The sequence below is a fragment of the Spermophilus citellus genome (assembly GCF_964194105.1).
Source record: "Spermophilus citellus genome assembly, chromosome: 3".
Classification (NCBI taxonomy): domain Eukaryota; kingdom Metazoa; phylum Chordata; class Mammalia; order Rodentia; family Sciuridae; genus Spermophilus; species Spermophilus citellus.
The window spans coordinates 1,268,881-1,293,321 of record NC_138184.1 but is presented as its reverse complement, the minus strand read 5'-3'; the positions used below and the strand labels follow the sequence as shown (position 1 = coordinate 1,293,321).

The following is a 24,441-nucleotide window of genomic DNA, read 5'->3' as shown; positions in this document are numbered from 1 at the left end:
GCTCCGCCCTGCCCAGCGTGGCGCCCCCGCCACGAGCGGAGACGGCGGTGCGGACGGTCGCGGAGGTGCGCGTCCCCGGCCGCCCGGCGGCCCGCGGAAACGCGCTCCCTGCCGGAGCCTCTTTGGGGAAACCATCGGAGGGGGACGACTGAGGCGGGGAGACGCGACAGCTGTCTGCAGGCGTCCCGAGACCCGGGGCCTGGGCACCTGCGGGGCGCCAGCTTGCACTTGTGCCCTTCGCTGCGTCGGGGTGACCGCGGCCGGCACTCTCAGGCCTGAGTTTCCTCCTGTGTACAGTGGGCGACGGCGACCTCCGGGCTAGAAGGCACGTTCCGTGAGCACTTCCGGGACTCGGTCATGGGGCCGGTCTAGCGCGGGGAGGGTGAGTTGTCACCCCGCACACATCTGGCGGCGCCCGGGACGGGGCTGTCTCGGATTGGGGCAGAGCTCAAGGCGTGGGGGGGCCGGGACGCCTCCCGTGCCCCGAGCGGAGGTGGCGGCGGGCGCGTCCCCGCGGATCCGGGAGGGTGAACCCGGCTCTAGGACCCGCTCAGGGCGAGGCGTGGCGGTCAGCGCGGCCCCGGCCACCTCTGCAGGCCGCGATGGGACCGAGCCCGCGCCCTCGTCCAGGCCGTCTCGCACCGCGAGCTGTTGCTTTCGGCCAACGTCCTTAGGGCTTTAAAATAAAGACTCCGGCGAGCTCTGCTGGCTCTGTTTTCACCGAACTGCACTTCATCCCGCAGGTCTCACCGCTGCTAGCTGAAAGCCCCTAAGTACGGCCTTTAATTGATAAGCCACTGAAAGCCAGCCTAGATTTTCTGTCTATAAAATGAATATTGAAGCTGGGAGTGTGACTCAGGTGGAGCGCCCGCCTGGCATGTTCCAGGCCCTGGGTTCCAACCCTGGGTTCCTCAGAGGACGAGAGCCTGTAAACAGGTAGCTCTGTAAGAGGCTATGGAATGATTGGTAGTTACTCCAGTGTTGGTCACAAGCTGGGCTCTGTGGCCACACCTGGCATTCCAGCAACTCTGAGGCTGAGGCAAGAGGACCACAAGCTTGAGGCCAGCCTCAGCCACTTAGCAAGACCCTGTCTCAAAATAATAAAAGGGCTGGGTACAGCTCAGTGGTAAAGTGTCCTTAGGTTCAATCCCCACCACTAAAAGAAACAACAACAAAATCCCACAAACAAGCCGGGCTAGGTAGCGCCTTCCTGTTATCCCAGCAGCTCTGGAGGCGGAGGTAGGAGGATCACAAGTTCAAAGCCAGCCTCAGCAACAGCGAGGTGCTGAGCAACTCAATGAGACCCTGTCTCAATACAAAATAGGGCTGGGGATGTGACTCAGTGTCCAGAGTTCAGTCCCTAGTGTCTAGGACTTAGGGGATGCTGGGTAGGGGACCAGTCCGTGGTAAATGCATGCTGCCTTGCTGTGCAGCAGAGGCCTCTCTAGAGCTGGGAGTTGCTCTGAGCAGCTCTCTTCTGCCTGCCTGCTTGCCTGCCTGCCTTCCTTCCTTCCTTCCTTCCTATGCTGAGGTTTGAACGTAGGGATGTCTTACCACTGAGGTACATGTTATACCCACAGTCAGGTTTTGGTGTTTTGCTTTTGTACCAGGGACTGAACCCCTGGGGGGCTTAACCACTGAGCCACATCCCTAGCCTTTTTTGTTTAGAGACAGGGTCTCACTAAGTTGCTGAGGCTGGCTCTGAACTCGCCATCTCCTGCTTCAGCCTCCCAGCCGAGGGGATTACAGGTGTTCACCACCATGCCAGGCTCATTTTTATTTTTTTGAGACAGGGTCTGACTGAGCTGCAGAGCCTGGCCTCAAACCTGCAATCCTCCTGCCTCAGCCTCCAGAGTTGCTGGGATGACGGACCAGCATCAGTGCTCCTGGCTCTCTGACCTTTAGTAATTACAATTTCCTTTTAAGTGTAAATTTCCTTCATTAAAGGGGAGATTTGTGTTTTATCTTTTGGCTCAAAATAATCAACATACCTAGAGGCAGGAGGAGGGGTGGCCTGTTCTGACTTCCTTCACCTTCTTTGTCATCAGTTTTTTTTTTTTTTTTTTTTTTTCCTCTCCTAAGCAAATTTGAGTCGTGATTTCAAAGCCCAACTGGGATAGAATCCCTTCTTTTTTTTTTTTTTTTTTTTTTTTGAGTTTTTTTTTAATTATTTTTATTTTTTAAAGAGAGAGTGAGGGGAGAGAGAGAATTTTAATATTTATTTTTTAGTTCTCGGCGGACACAACATCTTTGTTGGTATGTGGTGCTGAGAATCGAACCCGGGCCGCACGCATGCCAGGCGAGCGCACTACCGCTTGAGCCACATCCCCAACCCAGAATCCCTTGTTTATTAACATTGTTCATTTTACAGAATCTTTAAAAAGTAACATAATTTTTAAGACACACTAGGTGTGTGCTAAGTTTCTGTTACTGTAACCAGTATCCAAGATGATCAGTTCAGGATGGGCACAGTCTGCACACCTGCAAGCCTAGCAACCTGGGAGGCTGACACAGGAGGACCACAAGCTCAAGGCCAGCCTCTGCAACATAGCAAGGTCCTGTCTCAAAATGAAAAGAAACAAAGGTCGGGGTGCAGCTCAGTGGTATGTGGGGACAGGTGCATGGAGTACTGCAGACATGGCATACATTAAGGGTGTCTGAGTGGCAGGCCACTCCCCTCGTGCTTGGTGTGTGAGGGGCAAACTGCTTACTCCTTAGGCATAGCCCTGGGCGTGAGGCGCATGTTACAGTCTCTGCGCCTGTTCCGTGGCCAACTGGATTGGTCAGTTGCAGACGTTGCATTGGTGGCTGCTGTAATCTGCCTCGCTGCTGCCTGAGTGTACATATGTTGTAACTGCGAAATAAAATCAGACCTGCATCCTGCTTGGTCTCCGGAGGCGTTGATTAGCGACTCCGCAGCCACACTCTCCTCTACCCTGTTCCCAGGACTCCTCGTTGGATGAGAGAGAGCCCACACAGCGTAGAGCACCTCTGGGTTCACTCCCCAGCACCAAAATAATAAAGAAAAAAGAAAGGTGTATGTGTTGGTCAGCTTTCTATGACTGTGACAAGGACAGTCTCAAAGGCCCCCGTGTGGGGCAGCTGGTGGTGTGTGGTCAGCTGGGGCTGTGCTGTGCCTGTGGGAGGCAGACTCACCTGCGGCTGGGAGGCAAGGAGTCCAGCTGAGCTCCCACCTTCCCTGCAAGGGCACGCCCAGAGGAAGAAGACCCACCTTCCTCCCACCAGGCCCCGCCTCCTGAGTGTCCACCACCTCACAAGGGTGCCCAGGCTGGGGACCAGGCCTTCGACACAAGGGGACTTCCAGGTCCACATTATAGCAACAGGTTAGAGTTCAGTGCCAAAAGGCTACAGCGTCCAGACTCTCCTCGGCTTCAGGCTTGGTGACAGCAGCAGTCAGTCACCAGCCCAGGTCAGCAGCTGCTGGGCTAGGAGGAGCCTTGAAGTCCCTGGTCCCACAGGCCAGGCATCAAGGGTGTGTCCGAGGGAGGGAGGGAGGGAGGGAGGGAGGCGGGCAGACTGCACCTCTGCCTGTCTTGGGGTGAGGGCTGCATTTGTCTGGCTGCTCATCCCACTGACTTCCTGAATCTTTGATTGGCATCTTTAGGGCCCAGGTGTTTCTCACTTGTGCTGAGCCTCAGATCGGGGTCTTCCTGGTATGGGGTTGGGGGCTCCCTTAAGCTGATGTCTACTGGAACCAGGGAGAGGAAGGTTGCCGTCTTCTCTGTCTCTGAGGGCAGAGGACATGGGGGCCCTGGGAAGGTGTGTCAGCAGACAGCCCACCTAGGTCTCCCATGGCAGCCACCTGTCACCTCCTGCAGAATGGAAAGTACACAAGTGTCACAAAGCTCCAAAACTGCACCTTTCTGTCCACAGACCCCCAACCCCTCACTGGCACAGTAGTAACCCACCGTTGTCTATCTGTCCAGGTCCCAGAGCTGAGGCAAACAGCACAACTAACAGAGGCTGGGGATTGGGCTCAGCGGCACTGGGCCACTGAGCCACACCCCAGCCCTATTTTGTATTTTACTTAGAGACAGGGTCCCACTGAGTTGCTTAGTGCCCCACTTTTACTGAGGCTGGCTTTGAACTCATGATCCTCCTGCCTCAGCCTCCTGAGCTGCTGGGATGACAGACGTGCGCCACTGTGCCTGGCTTATTTTTTTTATTTTTAGAGACGGTCCCACCAACAAGGCTGGCCGTGAACTTGTGATTCTCCTGCCTCAGCCTGCGGAGTAGCTGGGGTGACAGGGCGGCACCACTGCGCCTGGCCATGATCCCCATTTTAAAATGGGGATGCAGCACAGTGGTAGTGTGCATGCTCAGCAAGGGTCGGGCCCTTGGTTTAATCCTCCGCATCAAAAAGAGAGTCAGGATCAGTGGTCAAACCTGTGATCCCAGATACTCTGGAGGCTGATGCTAGAGGACTGCCGTTGGTAACTTAGATTCTGTCTCAAAATAAATAAAAAAATAAAAGGAGGTGGGCTTGTATCTCAGTGGTGGAATGAATAAGGTTCGATTCCCAGTACCACAAATTATTAAACAAGTAAAATACAAACGAAGAGGAGCCAGGTGTGGTGGCCACGCCTGTAATCCCAGGGGCTCCGGAGGCCGAGGCAGGAGGATCATGAGTTCAAAGCCAGCCTCAGCAACACTGAGGCCCTAAGCAACTCAGTGAGACCCTGTCTCTAAGTAAAATACAAAATAGGGCTGGGGGTGAGGAAAGAGATAAAACAGACACTCTGTCACTATCTTGCCCCCTGGGCTGTGCCCACTGCCTTTCGGCTTCTTCTAGGGCTTGGTTTACTGCATGGGTCTGCCCTCCACACACCAGGACTGAGGCCCCAGGGCAGGACTGGCACCCTGCAGCTGTCCACTGTGTTGGGACCAGCCACAGTCAGGACCTGCCCAGCCAGCACTCGTCCTGTGGCGACAGCCTGAGAAAAGTGTCCTCCTGCCTCGGGGCAGAAGCCTCCGTTGGCCTCTCTGCAGCTGGACCAGTGGGCTGCTGGTGCTGGGTAGCCAGTGCTGTCTCCGTCTCCTGGCCCGTCCCTAGTTTGACTGTACTTATGCAGAACGTCAGTGTCCACTGTGCCACTTACTCTTACCTGGACAAGGTTACTCTTTCAATTTAGCAAGACACATGGGGTAATGCATGTGTCCCCAGGGCCGGCACCAGATGGAGCCCCCACCCTCTGGGGATCAGGTGGGCACTGTTGCCACCTGCAGGCCCAAAGGCTACCTCACCCTGGTCAGAGCCCCAGGCTGGACAGAGAAGCAGATGTGACTGCATAGGTGTCCTTCCTAGACCAGGCACAGCTGCCGCACCAAGGAAGGGTCCTGTTCTGCTGTCAGCATGCCAAGGTCAAAGGTCCTGCTCTCATCATGCGATCTCAAGTTACTTCCCTGCTCACACTGGACACCAGAGTCCACTCCCCCTGGGGCCCAGGGATAAACCAAGGGCTCCAGCCTCTGGGCCTGACCTCCTCTCCCCTACCCACTCAGCTTGTGAGCTTTGGTACGAGCAGTGCCTTGGGCTTCAGGAGGATAGATGATCATGGGGCGCAGGGTGTCCCTGCGATCCCTTAACCTAGGAGGTCACCCTAGGAAATTCTGCCCTGGGGACCCTGGGTCATATCTGGGAACAAGTGGTTGTCCCTACTGAGGATGCTCCTGGCCTGGAGGTCAGGGACATTGCTCAGCTCCTGCAGGGCCCAGGACACCACCAGAGAAGGACCCACATGTCCACGGTGTGAACGCAAGCCCCCCATAGGCCAGCAGGGAGCAGCATGGACCTGGATGTGTGTCTACTGCCTCCTTCCTGCAGTGCGGGCCAAAGGCTCCTGTGTGCTGGGTACACATTTCACCACCGCGCTGCAGCCAGCCCTTTTTATTTTTTCTTTTGAGACAGTTGCCCAGGCTGGCTTCGAATTTTTTTTTTTAAATGGTTTTTAGTTATCAATGGACCTATTTATTTATTTATTTATTTATGGTGCTGAGAATCGAACCTAGTGCCTCACACATGCCAGGCAAGCTCTCTACCACTAGGCTACAACCCCAGCCCTGGCCTCGAATTTGAAATCCTCCTGCCTCAGCCTCCTGAGCCTCTGGGATGACTGGCGTGGCCACCATAGCTTCTGTGCTTGCAGGTGTTGATTCCAGCGGCCCTAGGGTGATGTGGTATCTCACAGTGTTTAGATCTGCATCTCCTAGATGTTGGGAGTGCACTCAGAACAGTGTCCTCAACACAGAAGGGCCTCTCCCACTACCACACGAGGCTGGCGGGAGTGCAAAATGGTACAGCCACTTCAGAAAGCCATTTGGCCCTTTAGATGACTGGGACTGAGTTGTGCTATCCTTGTCACAAAGTTCATAAATTGACCAGGCATGGTGGCACACACCTGTAATTCCAGTGACTCAGGTGCCTGAGGCAGGAGGATTGCAAGTTCAAGGCCAGCCTCAGTAATGCAGAGACCCAAAGCAAATTGGTGAGATCCTGTCTCAAAATAGTAAATAAAAAGGGCTGGGGCTGCAGCTCAGTGGTTAAGCACCCCTGGGTTCAGTCCCACAGGACCTCATACACCCCTCCTGGACCTGTTACTCTCAGCCTCACAGCTCCTGGGCTGGTCCCCAGAGGCAGGGACGAGAGTTTTGTTTCTTTTTTTCCTTTTAGTACCAGGGATTGAACCCAGGGCACTTTACCCCTGAGCTGCATCCCCAGCCCCTTTTACTTTTTATTTTGAGGTAGGGTCTCACTAAGTTGCCTAGGCTGGCCTTGAACTTGCACTCCTCCTGCCTCAGCCTTCTGGGATGCAGGGCTCCACAGGCACACCCAGCCACTTTGATGCTTTAAACATCACTCATGGCTGTCCACATGAGGGAAGGTCCCGAGGAGAGCAGCACCTGAGTGGCCAGATTCAGCAAGGCTGAACAGGTGGCATTGCCTCAGTAGCACCAACAGGAAGGAGGAGGAGTCACTGCTTCTACCCCTGCCTGTTGGCTTCAACAGAGACCTGCCTCACCCCTCCAGTCTTCAGGCCCTGCGGCTGGGATTCCCCCCACAGGCTCCCCTGGGTCTGCATCTGGCCTACGGCACAGGGTGGGACTCCTCAGCTTCCGTAATTGCACAAGCCAGTCCCTAATGATAAATCTCTGCAGATCTCACACCTGTGGATTCAACCAAACATCTGTCAAGAATGTTCTAGACCAGGGTGGGCATGCGGAGCACACCTGTGGTCCCAGCTACTCAGAAGGCTGAGGCAGGAGAATAGCAAGTTCAAGACCAGCCTGGGCAATTTAGTGAGACCGTCTCAAAATTTAAAAAAAAAAAAAATCTAGCCAGGCATGGGGGCATATGTCTGTAATCCCAGTGATTCAGGAGGCTGAAACAGGAGGATCAAAAGGTCAAGGCCAGCCTCAGCAACTTTTTGAGACCCTATCTCAAAAAATAAGGGGACTGAGGATATGGCTCAGTGGTTGAGCACCCCCGGGTTAGAGTACTGGAAACAAGATCTAACAGCCAGCTGCATCTCTCTGAATGTGTTTGGGCTTTCCCTCAAACGGCACGTAGAGAAGCTGCACAGGTGTTTGCCTGGTGCCAGGATCACGTGATCCAGAGGCGACTTGCCTACGTAGCAGGGCTGCGGGGTGCCATGCTGATGCCACCCTACTTGCAGTGGTCCTGCCACCGTACGATGTCAAAGCAGAGGAGTGCAGCCCATGCCTCGTGGCTGGAAGTAACGCAGAGTGTGGCGCTCAGGTCCCACAGGCACGATGCTGGCTCATGGTCCTGGGGACGCATGGCCGCCAGGCTGCCTCTGTGTTGGCTACATCATACTTCTAATTAGAATGTACTTTTTTTTTTGGTCAGGTGGCCTGTGCTGTCCACCCTGCTGCTGCTTCTCTGGAGGCTCTGCCCAGGGCAGGTTCCCAGGATGCCCCTTTCTGCAACCCCTTCTTTGCTTCGGAACCTAATTCCCAGGTTGGAACAAGTGGGGGGCCAGGGGGCCTGGTCGGGCTGTATAGAGGGGTGAGGGGCCGTATCCAGGAGCGGGTCTGGGAGTCCTCTGCCTCTCACCCTGGCGCTGGCTCCTGGTGGTCTCTGAGCAGCTTGGTTGGCCTGCTGTTTTAAGACACCCCCACTTCCTTCCTTCAGGGCCTGCAGCGGCTTCCTGTCTGCATCTTACTCTCTCCTCATGAAATGGGCTAGGCCTCGCCGCGCTGGGACCTCAGCTCCTTATGCTAGATTGTCTTCCAGGAGAAGACCTTTCGGAACTTGGAACGGCTTTTCAGGAGTGTGCCTGTCCTGGGAGAGACCTGAACAGAAGAAGCCAGGCCGCCCGGTCCAGGATGTCGGGAGCTCTCAGTCCTCTGCTTGGAACACGTCTATCCAGAAAAGCAGCAGACCTAGGTGTCCTGGTCATCTGAACACCCAGGGTCACCTTCCCTTCCTAAGAACCCCCTGCCGTCCATCAGGAGGAGCCGCCTGGAGCTGAGGGCCTTGGCCTCCCGTCCCCGCCCCCGAAAGCCTTTCACCCTGCAGAGACCTGCGTCCTAAGTGCCGGCTTCCCTGGGCACTGGCAGTGAGCTCCTCCTCACGGGTGTCCCTCCACCCATGGCCACGTACTTCCCTACCAGGACTGGCTCCATCATCATGTATAGGCCCCAATTCAAAATGAAAACATGGGGTCTGTGGTTCAAAAATCATGAGGAATTCCAAGAAGGGGCCCACAGAGCATCCAGCCCTGCTGAGCAGGGGCCCTTCTGAGAGGGGCCCCGGGTGACCCTCAGATCCCAGGCCAGGGAAAAAAAAGTCGGTCTTTCCCCAAGCCCTCCCCCACCTCAGTGATTTGGGAAACATTTATTTACCAATTCTACTGTGTTCCAATATACGTGATAGAAAATGCACTGACTCACCCGTGCGCTGCTGGGGCAGGAAGCACTCACAGCTGCGCGCCATTCCCACTGTGGTCTCCAGAACGTCCTCTTCTCCCTACACTGAGCTCCTGTCCCCTCCCAGCCAGGGCTCCACTGTGCTGCTTCCCATCTCTGTGGATCTCAGCATTCCAGGGACCTAATGTGGGTGGACCCCGTGTCCCCAGGCCTGTCTGTGCTGAGTGATACTCCAGGAGGTGGCTGGGCCTCCTGTGCTGTGCATTCATGCTGTGGGGACACACGGGGGGAGGCATCCTGCTGTGTTCACAGTGCTCACCTGGGCGCCTGAGCGTCTGTCACAGTCCTTCCGTCCTTTAGGGTGCACCCTGATAAGCATGCTCATTAACTGAGGGTTGCTCCACCACTGAGCTATAGCCCTAGTCCCTTTATTTTTTTAAATTTTGAGACAGTCTCCCTAAGTTGCTGAGGCTGGTCCTGAACTTGCCATCCTCCTACCTCAGCCTCCCAAGTCACTGATTTACAGGTGTAAGCCATCAGGCCCCGGCATAAACATGATTTTTTTTAACTTCTTTTTCGTTTGGGTCTTGTGGTGCTGGCATTCAAACCCAGGACCTTGTGCGTGATTGGCAAGCACTCTGCCACTGAGCCACACCCCCAGTTCCAAATATTGATATTTTTAAAATGTTTATTTTTTAGTTGTAGGTGGACACAACATCTACATTTCATTTTTATGTGCTGCTCAGGCGTGCTAGGCGAGTGTTTTACGACTGAGCCACAACCCCAGCGCCCCCAAATATCAGTTTTTAAGAGAAAACCTTCTCTTAGTCATCTAGTTGGTTTTCAGCTCCCGGCTTTTCATCACCACTGAAACGCAGAGCAAAACCAAAATATCTCAGCAACCACATCAGATCATGAGGAATGACCAAAGACCACCTGTACCCTTGTCCCCCGGCACCCCCTGGCTGGGTCTCACTGTGGTGGGGTTCAGACAGGAGGTAGTTATTTCCTGGCAGCTGCGTGGACGTTCCCATGAGGACCTCCCATCCAGCACCCGTCCCCACAGGTACTGCCTATTCAGGGGAAACATCTCCTGTGCCCTGTTGAGTTCCAGCCAAAGCCAGAACCGGGTCACAGGCAGCTCAGTGGTGGACACTTCTGAGAGTGTGCTGCTCTAATTCCATCTTCAGCACAGGGAAAAGAAAAAAAGCTAGAAACAATCCACGTGTCCATTAGGAGGGCAGCAGGTCTTCAAGCTGCAGGCTCCTGTGGCACCACGGGAGGATCCTGAGGCCACTGAGGCAGAGAAGATGGTGAGCTGTAGAAAGTTTGTCAAATGCTCCTCTTTATGTAACAAATAAAAGCGCAGGGTGTGGGGCTCTTCTCACGGGCTCCTCTCATGGGCTCTCCTGTACAGAAGGCATATGGATTTCTCAGCTTGGAGATGGGCCAGCTGGGAAACCTGTTGCTTTGCAGAGGGGTCATATGCCTCAGTGGTGAGAGGACTGAAAGAGACTTCTAACGGACAGAGTTTGGAAATTCTTGTTTTTTCTTACTAGGCATTGGACCGAGAGCCTCCTACATGCCTGGCGGGTGCTCTAGCACTGAGGCACACCCTTTGTCTGCAGACTTTTTGATTTTGAACCATGTGTATTAGCCAGGGCTTTCCAGAGAAGCGAAAGTGCAGATATTTAGAGATATTTGGAAGACATTCATCATGGGAATTGGCCGCCCTCTGCCCACTGCAGGCTGGAAACCAGGAGAGCTGGTGCTACAACCCAGTCAAAGACCAAGACCTGGTTTGACCAGGAGACCCAAGGCCCAGGAGCAGCCATGTCCCAGAGCAGGAGATGGAAGTCCCAGCTCCAACAGAGAAAGAGAGGCCTTAGTTCACCATTCCTTTACATCTCTGTTCTTCCCCATCCCTCAGGGATCGCATGCTTTCCATACCCACGTATCAGTGGGTGGATCTTCTCAGTGCACTGATCTGGTTGCTCATCTCTTTCAGAAACACCTTCAGAGACTTTGTTAGTGTCCCATCTTTGTGACAAAACACCTAGATACATCAACCTAAGTGGAGGAAAGGCTTATTGTAGCTCATAGTGTCAGGTTTTTTTGTTCGTTGTTATAGGTTTACAGTTGGCGCTTTGACTATATCCCTCATCGCCTTGAAATTTACATGTTTTTTCCTTTTCCCCAACCTCCTTCTCCCTGATCTTCTCTCTGATCTTCTTCTCCCTAACCCTCTCCTCCCTCATCTCATTTTCTCTGGGTCACCTCTGTAACACCCCACTCCTTTCCTGCTGAGGGGCAGAATCACAGCCTCTGGGACAGGAGTCCCCTGGGTTTCTCCTTTGCTAGCAAAGCAATAGACCTTTTTTCCTTTTCCTCAAAACTGTGTCTCGTTATTGGATATTCATCAGGGACAAGGATGGAGCTTTCGGCCACAGCTGCTGCTTGGAGCCATTGCTCTGTGCCTGTGGCAGGTCAGGAAGTCGTGTCGTGGCAGGAGTGCATGGCACAGACCTGTTCGCCTCATGGTGGGGAGGTAGTCGAGAGAGGGAAAAGGGCTGGGTCCCTGTATCCCCTCAAGGGCACACCCCCAATGATCCAACTCCCTCCCATCTGGCCCCACCCCCTACAGATGTCACCACCTCCGGACAGTGCCACAGGCTGGACACCAGGCCTTCTACATGTGGCCCTCAGGGCTTTCCCGACCCAAGCTTCAGCCCAGAGCATTTTTTAAGACCCTTGGTTCCTGTGGCCAAGTTATCTCCCAAATAGGTTAAATGTCTCGGAACAGAGGGAAATCAGGGGTCTCCACAACCTGAGGTCTGCTTGCCCCCACCCCACACAAAGCCTCCTGGATCATTCTTTCACCCTGTTAGGCCCTTTCTGGGGTTGGAAATTATTCTCATCCCCCATGATAATTCATCCATTGACTTATCAGGCAGCACAGGGATAACTGGGAATCCAGGGGTGACGGATGCCAGGGTTCCTGCGTGGGAGCTCATGGTCTGAGGAAGAGTCAGAAAAACTGGATAATAAACAAGAAAACAACTGAATAAAAGGATCAGGGTGGCAAGGACCAGGATGTCAGTGACAGGCAACAGCACAATCAGGGAGGCTCTCTGGGGAGGTGACCTTTCATGGAACTCTGGGGATGCGTAGGTCTGTGTGGCTCTATGGGGAAAGGGCACCTCAGGAAGGAGGCTCCTCAGCCCCTGCGAATGTCCCTGAGATAAGAGCAAACCTGGCAACAAGATCAGGATGCCTGGGACAGTGTGAGCAAGGCCCCGGATGGGCTGGGCCAGGCTTGGTCTGGGGTGGGGGTGGTGGAAAGAAAGGGTACTGACCCTCTGAAAGGTTTCAGGTTTACAGCAGTGGCTTTACCTTTTACAAAGTGCCTGGGGTGGGTGGGTGGGAGGAGTCTGTGATGGGAGGGGCAAGCCATGCTAGGTAGGGAATTGAGCCTCAGGGCCACCTAGTAGGCTCGTCCCCTTCACAGGAGTCTCCGTGTGTGTCTTGTGGCCAAAAGAGTGGGTCTGTGCTTTTTGGTGCTCCGTCCTTGCCCCTGCCAGCTCTAAAACACTTCATCTGAGGGCATAGCTCAGCAGCGGAGCACGTGCAAGTCCCTGGGTTCAATTGTGCATATATACACATACATATAAGTACATATACCCATAGATAAATATATGTACATATAGAGACATATTTGTTTTTCAGTACTGAGGATTTAACCCAGGGCCTCCCACGTGGTAGGGAAGGAGGAGGAGGAGGAGGAGGAGGAGGAGGAGGGAAGAAAACAAATGAATGAATGAAATGGGAGCTCAGGCCCCGCCCCAGGGCCACAAGCACCGCCCATGGCTCCACCCCAAATTTCGGCCCCGCCCCCGGGACGCGCTGCTCTCCCGGCGCATCCGCGCGTCACTTCCGGGGCGGTGGCGGGAGCGAGGCTCATTTCCGCCCTCGGGGAAGCAGCGGCGGCGGTGGCGGCGCAGGAGGCCGGGCCCGGGCGCCGAGGGACCGAGGACGTACGGGCGGGCGGCCGGGGAGCCATGGAGCGCGGCCCCGGGGCCGGGGGGCGCGGGCCGGGGCGGTGAGTGCCGGGCCGGGCGGGCGGAGCGGCCCGGTGTCGGCCGCGGCCGTTTGGGGAGCCGGGCCGGGCCGGGCCGCGCGGCCGGGACGGCCAGGTGGGAAGCCCCCGAGACCCCGCACCGCTGATGCGGCCGCGGGTCCGAGGACCGGGGTCGGCCCGCGGGCCGGCGTCGCAAACTGCTGCCCCGCCGTCCGTTTCCCAGCGCCCACTCTCCTGGGACTCGGCCTCCGGCTTCGGGGAGTGCCCAGCCCAGCCGGGGACTCGTTCCTGCCCGGAACCTGCCCGCGTCGGCCGCCCGGGCTCCACACTCGCCCTGTCAGGCATCTTCCTGCGGGCTGGGAACCCAGAGCAGGCTTCCCGGTCTCCGCTCCGTCTCCAGGAGCAGCCGGGGCTCGTTGCACAACCCCTCACCTATGATGGCCATTCCGACTTAGGACTGCGGGTCCCGCATTTGCCCCAGGATGAAGTCCAAACAACACAGCAGGGCTCAGGGGCGCGACCTGACCCAGCCCTGGCCCTCTGGGACCCCTGTTGCTGACCCCTCTTCCTGCCACGTTCTGCCATAGTTCGAAGCCTGCGGTTCCTGGAACTCTTTCACCTCCAGTACTTTTTTTTTTTTTAATTTTTAATATTTATTTATGTTTTTAGTTCTCGGCGGACACAACATCTTTGTTGGTATGTGGTGCTGAGGATCGAACCCGGGCCGCACGCATACCAGGCGAGCGCGCTACCGCTTGAGCCACATCCCCAGCCCATCACCTCCAGTACTTAGTCCCTGCTCCTCCACCTGTCCAGTCCTCTGACACCTGGTCACTTGAACCACACCTTCCTTCTGGCAGCTTTCCCATTCTGGCTGGCTGGGTGAGGTGTCATCACAGGCAGTCATATGTAGGTGTCTTAAAGTGTTGCAGTTATCTGGTTGGTTGTTGGTCCTCATAAGACCTAGCTGGGGGCTGAGCAGGGTGGCATTCACCTGTAATTCCAGCAACTTGGGAGGCTGAGACAGCAGGACAGCAAGTTCAAAGCCAGCCTCAGCAATTAGATCCTGTCTCAAAAAATACAGAAGTCTGGGGGTGTAGCTCAGTGGTAAATATGCCCTGGGTTTGAAAAGACAAAAATAAAAAAAGCCCTACTGAGGTGCATGTCGTGGCAATAGTTGGGGTTCTGGGTGCCAGGCATGTGTTCCCAGTAAGTGAGGCGTCTGGGTGTGCGCTGCCCAGTTCAACCCATCAGTGACACACAGGCCGTCCCAGCATCTTGACTTGAAGATGCTGGGCCTCTTCCTTAACAAACTGGTGGACCCTAGAGGCACTTGTTATCTTCCTGTGGCTTCCTCTTCTCCTCCTGCCCCTTAACACTGAACATCCAGTCAGCAAATTGTTGTTGAGCCAAAGTACATAGTTACTGGTCCTGCCTACGTGGTGTTTCTACTTAAGTGGCCGGGATCTGGTTAAACTTGTGAATAAAAGCAGTGGCGAGTACCATGGAGACTAGCCTGGAACTGTGAAAGTGTAGGAGCAGTCCCGGCAGGTGTGGAGGTCCAGAGAGCACTGGGAGTGAGATGCGGGGAGGAGAATGACCAGCAGGTTGGGGTGCTCAGGGTGACAGAGATCCTAAGACAGGATGTGGGTGTATATCTTCTGGAGAACTGAGAGCAAGGTAGTGAGACCTGAGAGGTGGTCCGAGCCTAACTGTAGGTCTAGCAGGCAGGTGGTACAGAGGGATGGGATCTGGGAACAGTGGGAGGCCACAGGACACCCTAGAAGGAAAGTGGCTTGGCAGTCAGATTTGTGGTGGGAAGCCTGGCACGATGGTGCACGCCTGTAATCCAGTGGCTCGGAGGCTGAGTCAGGAGTATTGCTAGTTCAAAGCCAGCCTCAGCACTTTATCAAGGCTCTAAGAAACTTAGTGAGACCCTGTCTCTAAATATAAAAAGGGCTGGGGATGTGGCTCAGTGGTTAAGTGCCCCTGGGTACAATCCCTAATACAAAAAAAAAAAAAAATGTGGTGTGAAAAGATGGATGTCCTGGAGGGAGGATGCTTGCTGAAGAGAGACTGCTGTGAGACTGCTGTGGGCCGTTGCCCCAGTCTAGGGCAGGGTGCTGGAGGAGGGGAAAAGGTGGTTGCTGGTGAGGGTAGAGGCAGGTAGAGCCATCAGACCTGGGGACAAATTGGATTGGATCTGGAGGGTGAAGACCAGCCTTGTCAATCTGCAGGATTGCTAGGGGCCTCCAACCTGCTCACTGAGTACTCAGACTAGCCTTTCTCCAGGATTGAGACCCCCTCCAAGCCACCTGTCACCAGCGGAACACCCCTGGTGGAGAGTATGTTGATGCTGACATTTCTCAGTCTTGACATTGTGGATATTTGGGCCTGGGTCATTCTCTAATGGGGGCATCCTGGCCAGCAGGGTGCTGAGCAGCCTCACTCTATTCCAGGAGCACCTCCAGTTGTGACAATCATAGATATCTTCAGATAGCATCAAGTGTCCCCTGGTGGGGGATACCTCTGTTTGAGTGCCAGCATCATAGACTCTCCCTCTGAAAAGGACTCTTACATGAGGCTTGCATTCTGCCCTGTGTTGTCCTTGTGTCTGCCCGGCTCTCACAGCTTTCCTCCTTGTGCCACTGGATCCTGTGACTGGGATATGGCTCTCTCCAGACCCTGCCCATGTCTCAGTTCCAGAGGAACAGATGTATTTCTGCCCCACCCCAGCTGAGTCTGTGGGCCTACAGTTTCATATGCACTAGTGTGTGTTCCCATTTGCCTCTGAACCATGTCCTGATGGCCCAGTGTTCTTCAAATGCTGTGACTCAAAACTGGGCATAACCAGGTATTCTCTGTGGAAATTGAGCTGTGTGTTTGTTGCCCTTGTTCTGTTTGCAAAGGAAACACAGTGGGTGCGTAGGTTTTCCTCAGACCTGTGTTTTCTTGATCTGTGGTCTGGGACTCCCTATGTGGTGGAAATTGCTTTGGCACTTTAGCTGTTGTTGGTTTAACACATTTCATGGCATCCTGCAAGAGGAGTAATGTCTGAATCCCCAGTCCAAGCCAGGAATTATCTTCCAGTTAACTCTTCCTTTCATTTATGTCCCCTGTGAGGCAAGTGACATCCACATTTGTATAGGAGGACACTGAGGCCCAGGGATGTTCATTGAGTCACCCGAACTTAGTGAGACCCTGTCTCTAAATATAAAAAGGGCTGCGGATGTGGCTTAGTGGTTAAGTGCCCCTGGGTACAATCCCTAGTAAAAAAAAAAATTGTGGTGTGAAAAGATGGATGTCCTGGAGGGAGGATGCTTGCTGAAGAGAGAGGTTGTGGAGCCCTAAGGTCGCAATGCTGGAGAAGGAGTTCCAGGCTCCCTAGGCCCCACCCTTCCACCCGCCTGCCGCCTGCCCCAAGCACGGGGAAGAGCCATTGTTCCCAGCTCAGTGGCCTCTGCCCAAACTGAGCCTTTGTTTGCTGATTTCCTTTCTGGACACCAAGGTCCTGTGAACTCACAGGGACGCTGTAGTAGGGGAGGAACTTGTGTACTCCTGGGTCCCCTCAATTCGAGATCTGTGCATTCCTCGGCTTCCCTTGTCATCTGGGGGTGGCCAGATGAAAGATTGCACAGAGATGAGCTGGGGAAAGGTCTGGACAACAGGATGGACAGAATCCTGGGCGTGAGGAGTTCTCCCTGGACTCAGAGCTAGGGGTGTGTGCTGGCGGGACGGGTCTGATGGCCTTGCATGTCCTACAGGCCATAGCTGGGTGGAAATGGCAAGAGTTGGGGATTACAAGCTGAGGAGGGGTGGCAGGAGGCTCCTTCTGGTGTGGGCTGGGGCTGGGGCTGGCCTGAGGCTGCCCGTGTAGCAGTCTGAGCAGGAGAGGATCAGACTGGGCCATGAGGATCTGCGATGAATGGGTTTGGGACTACACTTTCCCACCTGGCACAGGTTGGGCCCCCAGCTTCCCTGAAGGAGCCCACATTTCTGTGTCCCCTGCAGGGTTTCCCACTGCACGACGACATGGAGACCTGTGGCCGCAAGGCTCCTGGGGGCTCAGCTTGGACGGCAGTGGGGCTGGGCTGCAGCCTCCTAACGGGGCTTTTGTCTGGGGTGGTGGCCTGGGAGACGCCCTCCCCACTGCCTGCATCTTGGAGCACCCCTGCATCTCCCCTGCCAAGTGAGGCTGGGCAGCCTTGTTGGTGGGTGCCCCTGAAGAGGCCCAGTGAAGGGCCCGGCGCCCGCCATGAACGGCCTGTCAGTGAGCGAACTCTGCTGCCTCTTCTGCTGCCCACCGTGCCCTGGCCGCATTGCTGCCAAGCTCGCCTTCCTGCCTCCAGAGCCTACCTACTCACTGCTGCCTGAGCCTGAGCCAGGGCCTGGAGGGGCTGGAGCTGCCCCCTCAGGGTCCCTGAGAGTCTCTGCCGGCACCCCAGGGCGCTGGAAGGTCCACCTGACTGAACGTGCTGACTTCCAGTACAGCCAGCGTGAACTTGACACCATCGAGGTCTTCCTGACTAAGAGCACCCGTGGCAACCGCATCTCCTGCATGTATGTGCGTTGCGTGCCTGGTGCCAGGTGAGAGCTGGAGGGTTTTTTGGGATGGGGTTGGGAGCAGGCAGGCATGCACCTGGCCCAGGGTGCTCTGTTCTTGGATTCCTGTTTCTACCCAGGGTGCTAAGAATGGTACTTGGCATGGTGGTAGTAGCCTCCCCAAGTGCCAGAGCCAGGATGAAAGGCCATCTAGTTGGCATGGGCGTGGGTTCCTTTATCCTCCCTGTCTTGATTCCTGTTACCAGTGGAGCTACTGCCCAGATTTGGGCAAGAGCAGGCCCCCCACTTGTGCTGCTACAGAACTACCTCAGGCCCTCAGTGCAGGGCCTTTCAGCGTGCAGTCCTCAGGAGAGCCCCCCTCCCCCCGTGTGCTGCCTCTTGGGGATGAGGACACAGGCTCAGGGTGGGCAAGCCAGGTGATTCAAGTGGAACTCTAGTGATTGCCCTGCCACCTGCTCTCAAGGGTCATATCTCCCAAGCTCCAGCCAGAGGGGTGAGGCAGAGGTGGGGCAGTAGGCCTTCCTACAGGCAGGGATCTGAGTCCAAAGGGCAAGCTATTACCTTTGTGCTGGGCTGGTACTGCCAGAGGAAGCTGCCCATGGGCCAGGGCCAGGACCTGCCTGGTATTTGCTCTTGTTTGACTTACAGCAAGGCCTCATCCCACCTCAGGTCTTATAGGATGGGTACAGGCCTCTGTGAGCAGCATTGTCTTTATTCATGTGTGGGGTTTTGGGTGGGGCCCAGCTCACAGCAGTGCACCTCCTGGTCTAGGGAGGTTCCTAGCAGTGGCAGGAGTGTGAGCACCCCAGGGACTATCAGACCATTCCAGGAGAGTTTCTGCAGCAGAGATGGCCGCTGTCCAGTGGGGCTGGAAGTGGTAACTGCTGTAGCTTGCCAAGCTCACATTGTGGGTCCCCCTTCAAAAGGGCAGGGAAATAGTAGTGTCAGGGGTAGGTTCAAAGTGAATTCTCAAAAGAGGGCGTTGGGAAATCTGGGCGCAGTGGTGCACGCTCATAATCCCAGTGGCCCAGGAGGCTAAGGCAGGATTGTGAGTTCAAAGCCAGCCTCAGCAAAAGTGAGGCCCTGTCTCCAAGTAAAATACAAAAAAAGGCCTGGGGATATGGCTCAGTGGTCGAGTGCCCCTGAGTTCAATCCCAGTCTCCTTCGCTCCCCCCACCAAAAAGAAAAAGAGGGCATTGGGAACTGTCTCCAGTTGAGGTGCCAGGTTCACCTTCTTCATTGAGGCCCTTCAGGCCCAGCGCTCATTTCCATGGAGCAGGTGGGATCTGAAAAGGACTGTAGGAGCAGCAGCAAAATGGCAGAGGTAGGAAGGTTCCAGAGGATGTTGCAAACTTGATTCACAAAGTGGGCGTAGGATTGTCTCCCAGCTGAGGTGGCATGCTCGCAGTCTTCGTTTGGCCTATTGGGATCAGTGCTCATTATTGCTGAGTATGCATAATCTAAAAACAGCTTATGTGAGCACTAGTGGAAAACGGGTGGCAGAGGTGTTCCCGAGGCAGGCCTCACTGAATCCACAGTTCACATGGGGCATTGTCCCACTCAGCCCAGGCTCACCTTCATTTCAGCCCTTTTTGGCCAGTGTGTGTTATGGCTGTATATGTACAATTAAAACTAGCTCGATGGGGCTGGGCTGGGGCTCAGTGGTAGGCCCTGGGTTCTATCCTCAGCACCACATGAAAAACAAATAAAATAAAGGTATGAAAAATGCAGTTGTAAAATAAAATAAAAACAGCTTGAAGGTGCAGCAAGGAAACGATGGGTGTAGGGACATTCCAGAGGAAGTGTCAAACTGAGTTTTTAAGGTGGGCATTGAGAATTACCCCTCGTGCAAAACCAGCGTCACTGTGCTCATTTTGGCTGAATATGTGCAGTTTGAAAAGAGCTTATGGTTTGTCTGAAGCATTCCTTTCAGAGGAAGCTGGACATCATGGCCAGCCAACCCAGTGAGAGGAGCTGTCCATTCTGCAGCCCAGGTGGCTTATGCCCTGGCCAATGCTCTTGTCCTGTCCCTGTTGGAACCTTGGAGGTGGAGCTGGGCCATCTTTCTTTGCCTTGCCCTTGCTGGTTGTGTGGCCATTTGGGAGGGAAGTAGATGAGGTGACAGGTGCCTCTGGCTGCCAGGATGGACTGTCACAAGTCCTCTGCCCTGGGACAGTCTCCCCAGGCCAGGCCTGTGCTCCCGTCCCCCTGACCTGTGCCCCCAGGTACACAGTTCTCTTCTCGCATGGCAACGCAGTGGACCTGGGTCAGATGAGCAGCTTCTACATCGGCCTGGGCACCCGCATCAGCTGCAACATCTTCTCCTATGACTACTCTGGCTATGGCGTGAGCTCAGGCAGGCCCTCCGAGAAGAATCTCTATGCAGATATCGATGCTGCCTGGCAGGCCCTTCGCACGAGGTGAGGGCCACAGGTCAGCTGTTATGCTCCCTAGGGAGTGACCAAGCTTTCTTTGGGGGGAGAGGAAGCGGGTACCAGGTCCTGCTGGGTGGACCTTCAAGAGAGAGATCTGCAGAGGCCTTGGGGTGTAGTTGCCCATCTCCTTTTGACTGAGGTGGGGCTGGGCTGGCCTGGGATTGGGGAGCAGCTGCTCCTGGGTCCTCATTAGACAACAGCTGTCTAAGGTCCATGAAGCTCTGCCAGGTATGAGAGGCTGGACAGAGGACACTGGGATCAGAAGGTGGTAGTTGAGAGCTGTGTGAGACGATAACTGGAAGCCTGAGACACAAGGGCCCCTTAGGGTACAGGGTTGGCGTGGCCTGCTCTGTCTGGATTGGGGTTGTGTGACTGTGGAGCACAGCTCATCCTGGGGCAGTGGGCAGGTAGGTCTTGCAACTGAGTCTGGAGGACTCTGTCCAGCATTTTGGAGCCCAAGTTGGTTGGGGGATCAGTGGGTATGGGCTTCAGCTCACACCTGAGGTCTGGGCCAGCCTGTCTCCAGACTCTTAGTCATGTGGTCCCTCTGTCCATACCCTGCTCTCCTGGTCATCCAGGTCCCAGGCAGTCCTCCCTGCCCCACCTCAGAGTGGTACACACTCTGCCCCTAAACCAGTGTTTGCAGAGTGCAGCTTCATCTTAGCACTGTTGTAGAGGGTGGGCAGCCCCACCCAGTCCTCCTGCTCAGGGCTGCCCACCATGGCCCTTCCTGGCTGACTGGTTTGACCCCCTCTGGTAGGGCACAGGTGCAACACTGGGAAGTTAGCAGCCCAAGGGAGGTGGGAGCCCTGGTCACCATGGAGATGTGCCAGGCAGTTCCAGAGCCCAGTCCCCTAGCACCTGGCACTGGGGACCCATCTGAGCATACCTTCCCCTGTGGCTCCTGTACAGTGTTCTCAGCTTGCTCACTTCTGTCCCCACTGCCTCAGGCACTGGCAGAGTCACAGCCCAGTGGGGGGTATGAGACTGTTCATCTGTCCTGTCACCTGCACTGTCCTGTTCTCTTACTCCACAGGGACCTGTTGTCTTACCTCCACAGCTGTGAGTCAGTGGGAGGTAGGGAGACCTGGGGACAAAGACCGGCTCCATTCAGGACAGGCTTTTTTTGTCCAAGCACTCAGCACAGTAGTGGCCATAGAGGCTGGGAGCAGGCCAGTGAGCCTGAGGCAGAGCTGGGGGTCTGGGTACAAGCTGGGGACCTGTACTGGTGGCCTTTGGGTGGGCAAAGAGGTAGAGTCAGATTTCCCTGTGGATTGTCCAGGTAGAACACAGGATGGCCTCTGTGCACCAGGAAGGGTGGCCCCTTGGAACCAGGCTCAGGAGCTTCTGGGAGGAGAGCTGTGGCATCCTGTATGGGGAGGGTAGCCAGTGAGTCCCCACGTGGGAGCCAGTGCAGTGCTAGATCAGCCAAGGCAGAGCAGATGGGCTGCACACGGACCTGCTGGATGTGCGGAGGGGCCAGGCCCAGAGGTGGGAGCTGGTGCTGGAAGGCCATCTGGGTCCTGGCACCATTGTGTGGATGAGGTGGCATCCACCTGCTGCAGCCACCGCCACAACTCCTTGTCTGTGTTGTACCAAGCCCTTAGTTGGGTACTGGGGGCCCCAAACTTGGCTGAGACATCCAGGGACACAGCCACCTAAGTTCCTAACAACCAGAGCGGGTGGGAAGGGTGCAGAGGAGGAGAGCCCCACTACCTTACACGGGCAAAGGCTTTTTGTTCAGAAACCAGGGGTCCTGAAGCTGGTTACGGTGTAGTGGCAGCAGGCTGTACCTAGGTCTTCTCTGACCAAATGTGGGGGGAGGGGGAGAGTGGGAGTGGTTAGGTCCTGCCCTGCACCCCCAGCTCCCTCACCAGGTATGCCTCCCCACAGCGAGTCCCAGTACATGCTGTGGTAGGAAAACAGGGAGGAGGGTGGGTGCTGAGGCTGCTGCCAGCGCTATGTACCCATTTCTGGGAGGAGCGCAGAGACCTGCCCTGGTCACTGTGGGGGCTCCCTCAGGCCTAGGCTGATCTTGTCCCGGCCACTGCCAGGTACGGCATCAGCCCGGACAGCATCATTCTGTATGGGCAGAGCATTGGCACAGTGCCCACAGTGGACCTGGCCTCGCGTTACGAGTGCGCTGCGGTGGTGCTGCACTCGCCTCTCACCTCGGGCATGCGCGTTGCCTTTCCTGACACCAAGAAGACCTACTGCTTCGATGCGTTCCCCAAGTGAGCCAGGGCACGTGGGGGTGGAGTGGGTAGTGCTGAGGGGCAGGGAGGGGGCTGGGCTGGAGCAAACAGCTGACCTGCCCTGCCTGGCCCCATTCCGCAGCATTGAGAAGGTGTCCAAGATCACATCGCCCGTGCTCATCATCCACGGCACGGAGGACGAGGTGATCGACTTCTCCCATGGGCTGGCGCTGTACGAACGTTGCCCCAAGGCCGTCGAGCCACTGTGGGTGGAGGGCGCTGGGCACAACGACATTGAGCTCTACAGTCAGTACCTGGAGCGCCTGCGCCGCTTCATCTCCCAGGAGCTGCCCAGCCAGCGCGCCTAGCGGCTACCTGTGCACCACTGCGCCGGGACCTCAGCAATAAGGCAGCCGCCTGGACTTGTCCAGCTGCAGCCCTGGGGGCTGCATGTGGACCCCCAGGACTCCCAGGCAGCAGGCAGGCAGCCGTGACCCCGCCCCGGCCCAGGGACCATGGACATTGTACAGGAGGTAGAGCTATGCTCTCTTCCTTTTGAAAGCAAAAAGAAGAAAAGACGTGAAAACAAATTAAAGATTTAAGATTTTAGGGTTCCTTTCCTTTTTGTGGTTCGTACTTTTTCCGGGTCTTGGTGAGCTCCAAGAGGAGCAGGGATTCCAGGGTTCTTGGCTTTAGCACACACCAGAGAGGCTGGTTACGCCCTGTTCCAAGGGCAGCCCTTGCAGCAAACTGTGGTTAGTTGCAGCTTGCTCTGGGGGAGCCCATTCTGGACCCAGAAGTGCCAGGCTCCTCAGGCCCAGAACTGGGACCATGCGGCTTCCTTTGCAAACGGAGAACAGATTCCAGAACAATGGCTGTTCCATGGATCTCTCTGGGGAGCCAGTTTTGAGGTTTGGGGTCGCGGGGAGCACTCCTGTTAGGATCCGTCCAGTTCTGGTTCTTCTTGCGTTGTGTTCTCCAGGTCCTTCCATGCCCTGCGATCTCTAGGGCAGGAGCCCTAGAGCGAGAAGGGTCAATCACCCATTTTGGCCTCGGTCATACCCTCAGCCTGTGCCGCGCGACCAGGCAGGCGGTGGAGAGACCAAGACCTAGATCTGGCTCATCCTAGCTATAGTTTGCGGCCCCTTTAAGGACCTGCCGTACCTAAGCCCGGGGGTTGGGTGGGGAAACGGGAGCAGAGGGCGTGGCTTCAGGTCAGCGGCGAGCGGAAGCGGAAGCGGCGCAGCGCGCATCCGGAAGTGGATTTCGTGGCCCTGGGACCGTGGTAAGTGGCTACTCCTCGCTCTCCGCCGGGGCTCCTTCGGGACAGCCTCTGCCCGGCTCCGCGGTTTCCTCGGTGTGCGGTCCGCGAGTCCCGCGGATGGGAGCGCGGGGAGGCCGCTGGGCTTTTGGAAGGAGCCCGCCCCGCGGTGGGGCGCGTCCGTGCCGGGGTTCGCCGACCGGCGCCTCCCGCCGCCTGGCGCCGTCAGACCCGACCCTCAGCGCCGGGGAGCAGAGGTGCGTGCGGGCACCCGGCAGAAAACTCGCGGAGCCCGGGGGTATCCGGAGCCAACGTGGAGGCGCGCTTCCCCGTGCTTCCCGCTGTCGTCCTCACGGCCGGGTCCCCCCGGGGCGGGGCCCTTCCTTTCCGTCAGAGGTGCGCACGCACACCTGCGTGAGTGTCCTGAAAGGAGCGTCCCTTTACTAGGGCGCTTAACGCAGCTGGGAGTGGACGGTGGACTCGGACACAGACTCATTTCGTTTTAATGGTTGCCCAGTATTTTTCTAGTACTGGTTCATTTATCCTGTTTCCTGTCGATAGAAACGTGGGTTCTTTTCAGCCTTCCGTTATGAAGAGCAATGCTCCTATTGGGGTTAACTATAATTTTTTTTAAATTTTATTTTTTAAAGGTTTTTCTTTTATGATTTTTTATATATTATTATTATTATTATTATTATTATTTTTAGTTTTCGGTGGACACAAAAATCTTTATTTTTATGTGGTGCTGAGGATCGAACCCAGCGGGGCGTGCCTGCCAGGCGAGTGCGCTAAGGCTTGAGCCACATCCCCAGCCCTGATTTATGTTTTATTACGTATTTATTTCTGGCTGCTGGGCTTGGATCCCAGAGCTCCACTCCAAAGTATTGGTCCTACCACTGAACCACACACCTGGCCTATTCTTGTCATCGTACTCCAGCAGGAATATTTCTTTGGGCTCAATTGCTCACCGAGGAAGTGCTAGGTCAAAGGACATTGTGT

General features: G+C 55.7%; 1 protein-coding gene and 1 long non-coding RNA gene across 4 annotated transcripts; both read left to right on the top strand.

The window, feature by feature from the left end:
* Nucleotides 1-8,925, top strand: LOC308643100. 2 transcript variants are annotated; one of them, XR_014020698.1, is made up of 3 exons: nt 1-325; nt 7,889-7,999; nt 8,174-8,925. It is a non-coding gene; the product is annotated as an uncharacterized lncRNA (long non-coding RNA). The 2 variants fall into 2 exon arrangements; XR_014020699.1 differs by having other exon boundaries at nt 1-382.
* Nucleotides 8,926-12,851: 3,926 nt separating this feature from the next.
* Nucleotides 12,852-22,790, top strand: ABHD17A (abhydrolase domain containing 17A, depalmitoylase). Of its 2 annotated transcripts, none has more exons than XM_081283606.1 (5): nt 12,852-13,009; nt 17,000-17,575; nt 19,777-19,971; nt 22,041-22,220; nt 22,324-22,790. In XM_081283606.1, the coding sequence occupies exons 2-5, from the start codon at nt 17,244-17,246 to the stop codon at nt 22,547-22,549; spliced, it is 933 nt and encodes a 310-aa protein (XP_081139732.1). In that variant the 5' UTR covers nt 12,852-13,009; nt 17,000-17,243; the 3' UTR covers nt 22,550-22,790. The 2 variants fall into 2 exon arrangements, with proteins under 2 accessions (XP_081139732.1, XP_081139733.1); XM_081283607.1 differs by having other exon boundaries at nt 12,856-13,009; nt 16,973-17,575.
* The last annotated feature ends 1,651 nt before the right edge of the window (nt 22,791-24,441 follow it).

What these genes read in the sequence shown, in the direction of transcription:
- ABHD17A (XM_081283606.1), top strand. Translation starts at nt 17,244, where the DNA reads ATGAACGGCCTGTCAGTGAGCGAACTCTGCTGCCTCTTCTGCTGCCCA. An exon ending in CGTTGCGTGCCTGGTGCCAG is followed by an intron (nt 17,576 to 19,776) that starts GTGAGAGCTGGA and finishes CTGTGCCCCCAG; the next exon opens with GTACACAGTTCTCTTCTCGC. An exon ending in TGCTTCGATGCGTTCCCCAA is followed by an intron (nt 22,221 to 22,323) that starts GTGAGCCAGGGC and finishes CCCATTCCGCAG; the next exon opens with CATTGAGAAGGTGTCCAAGA.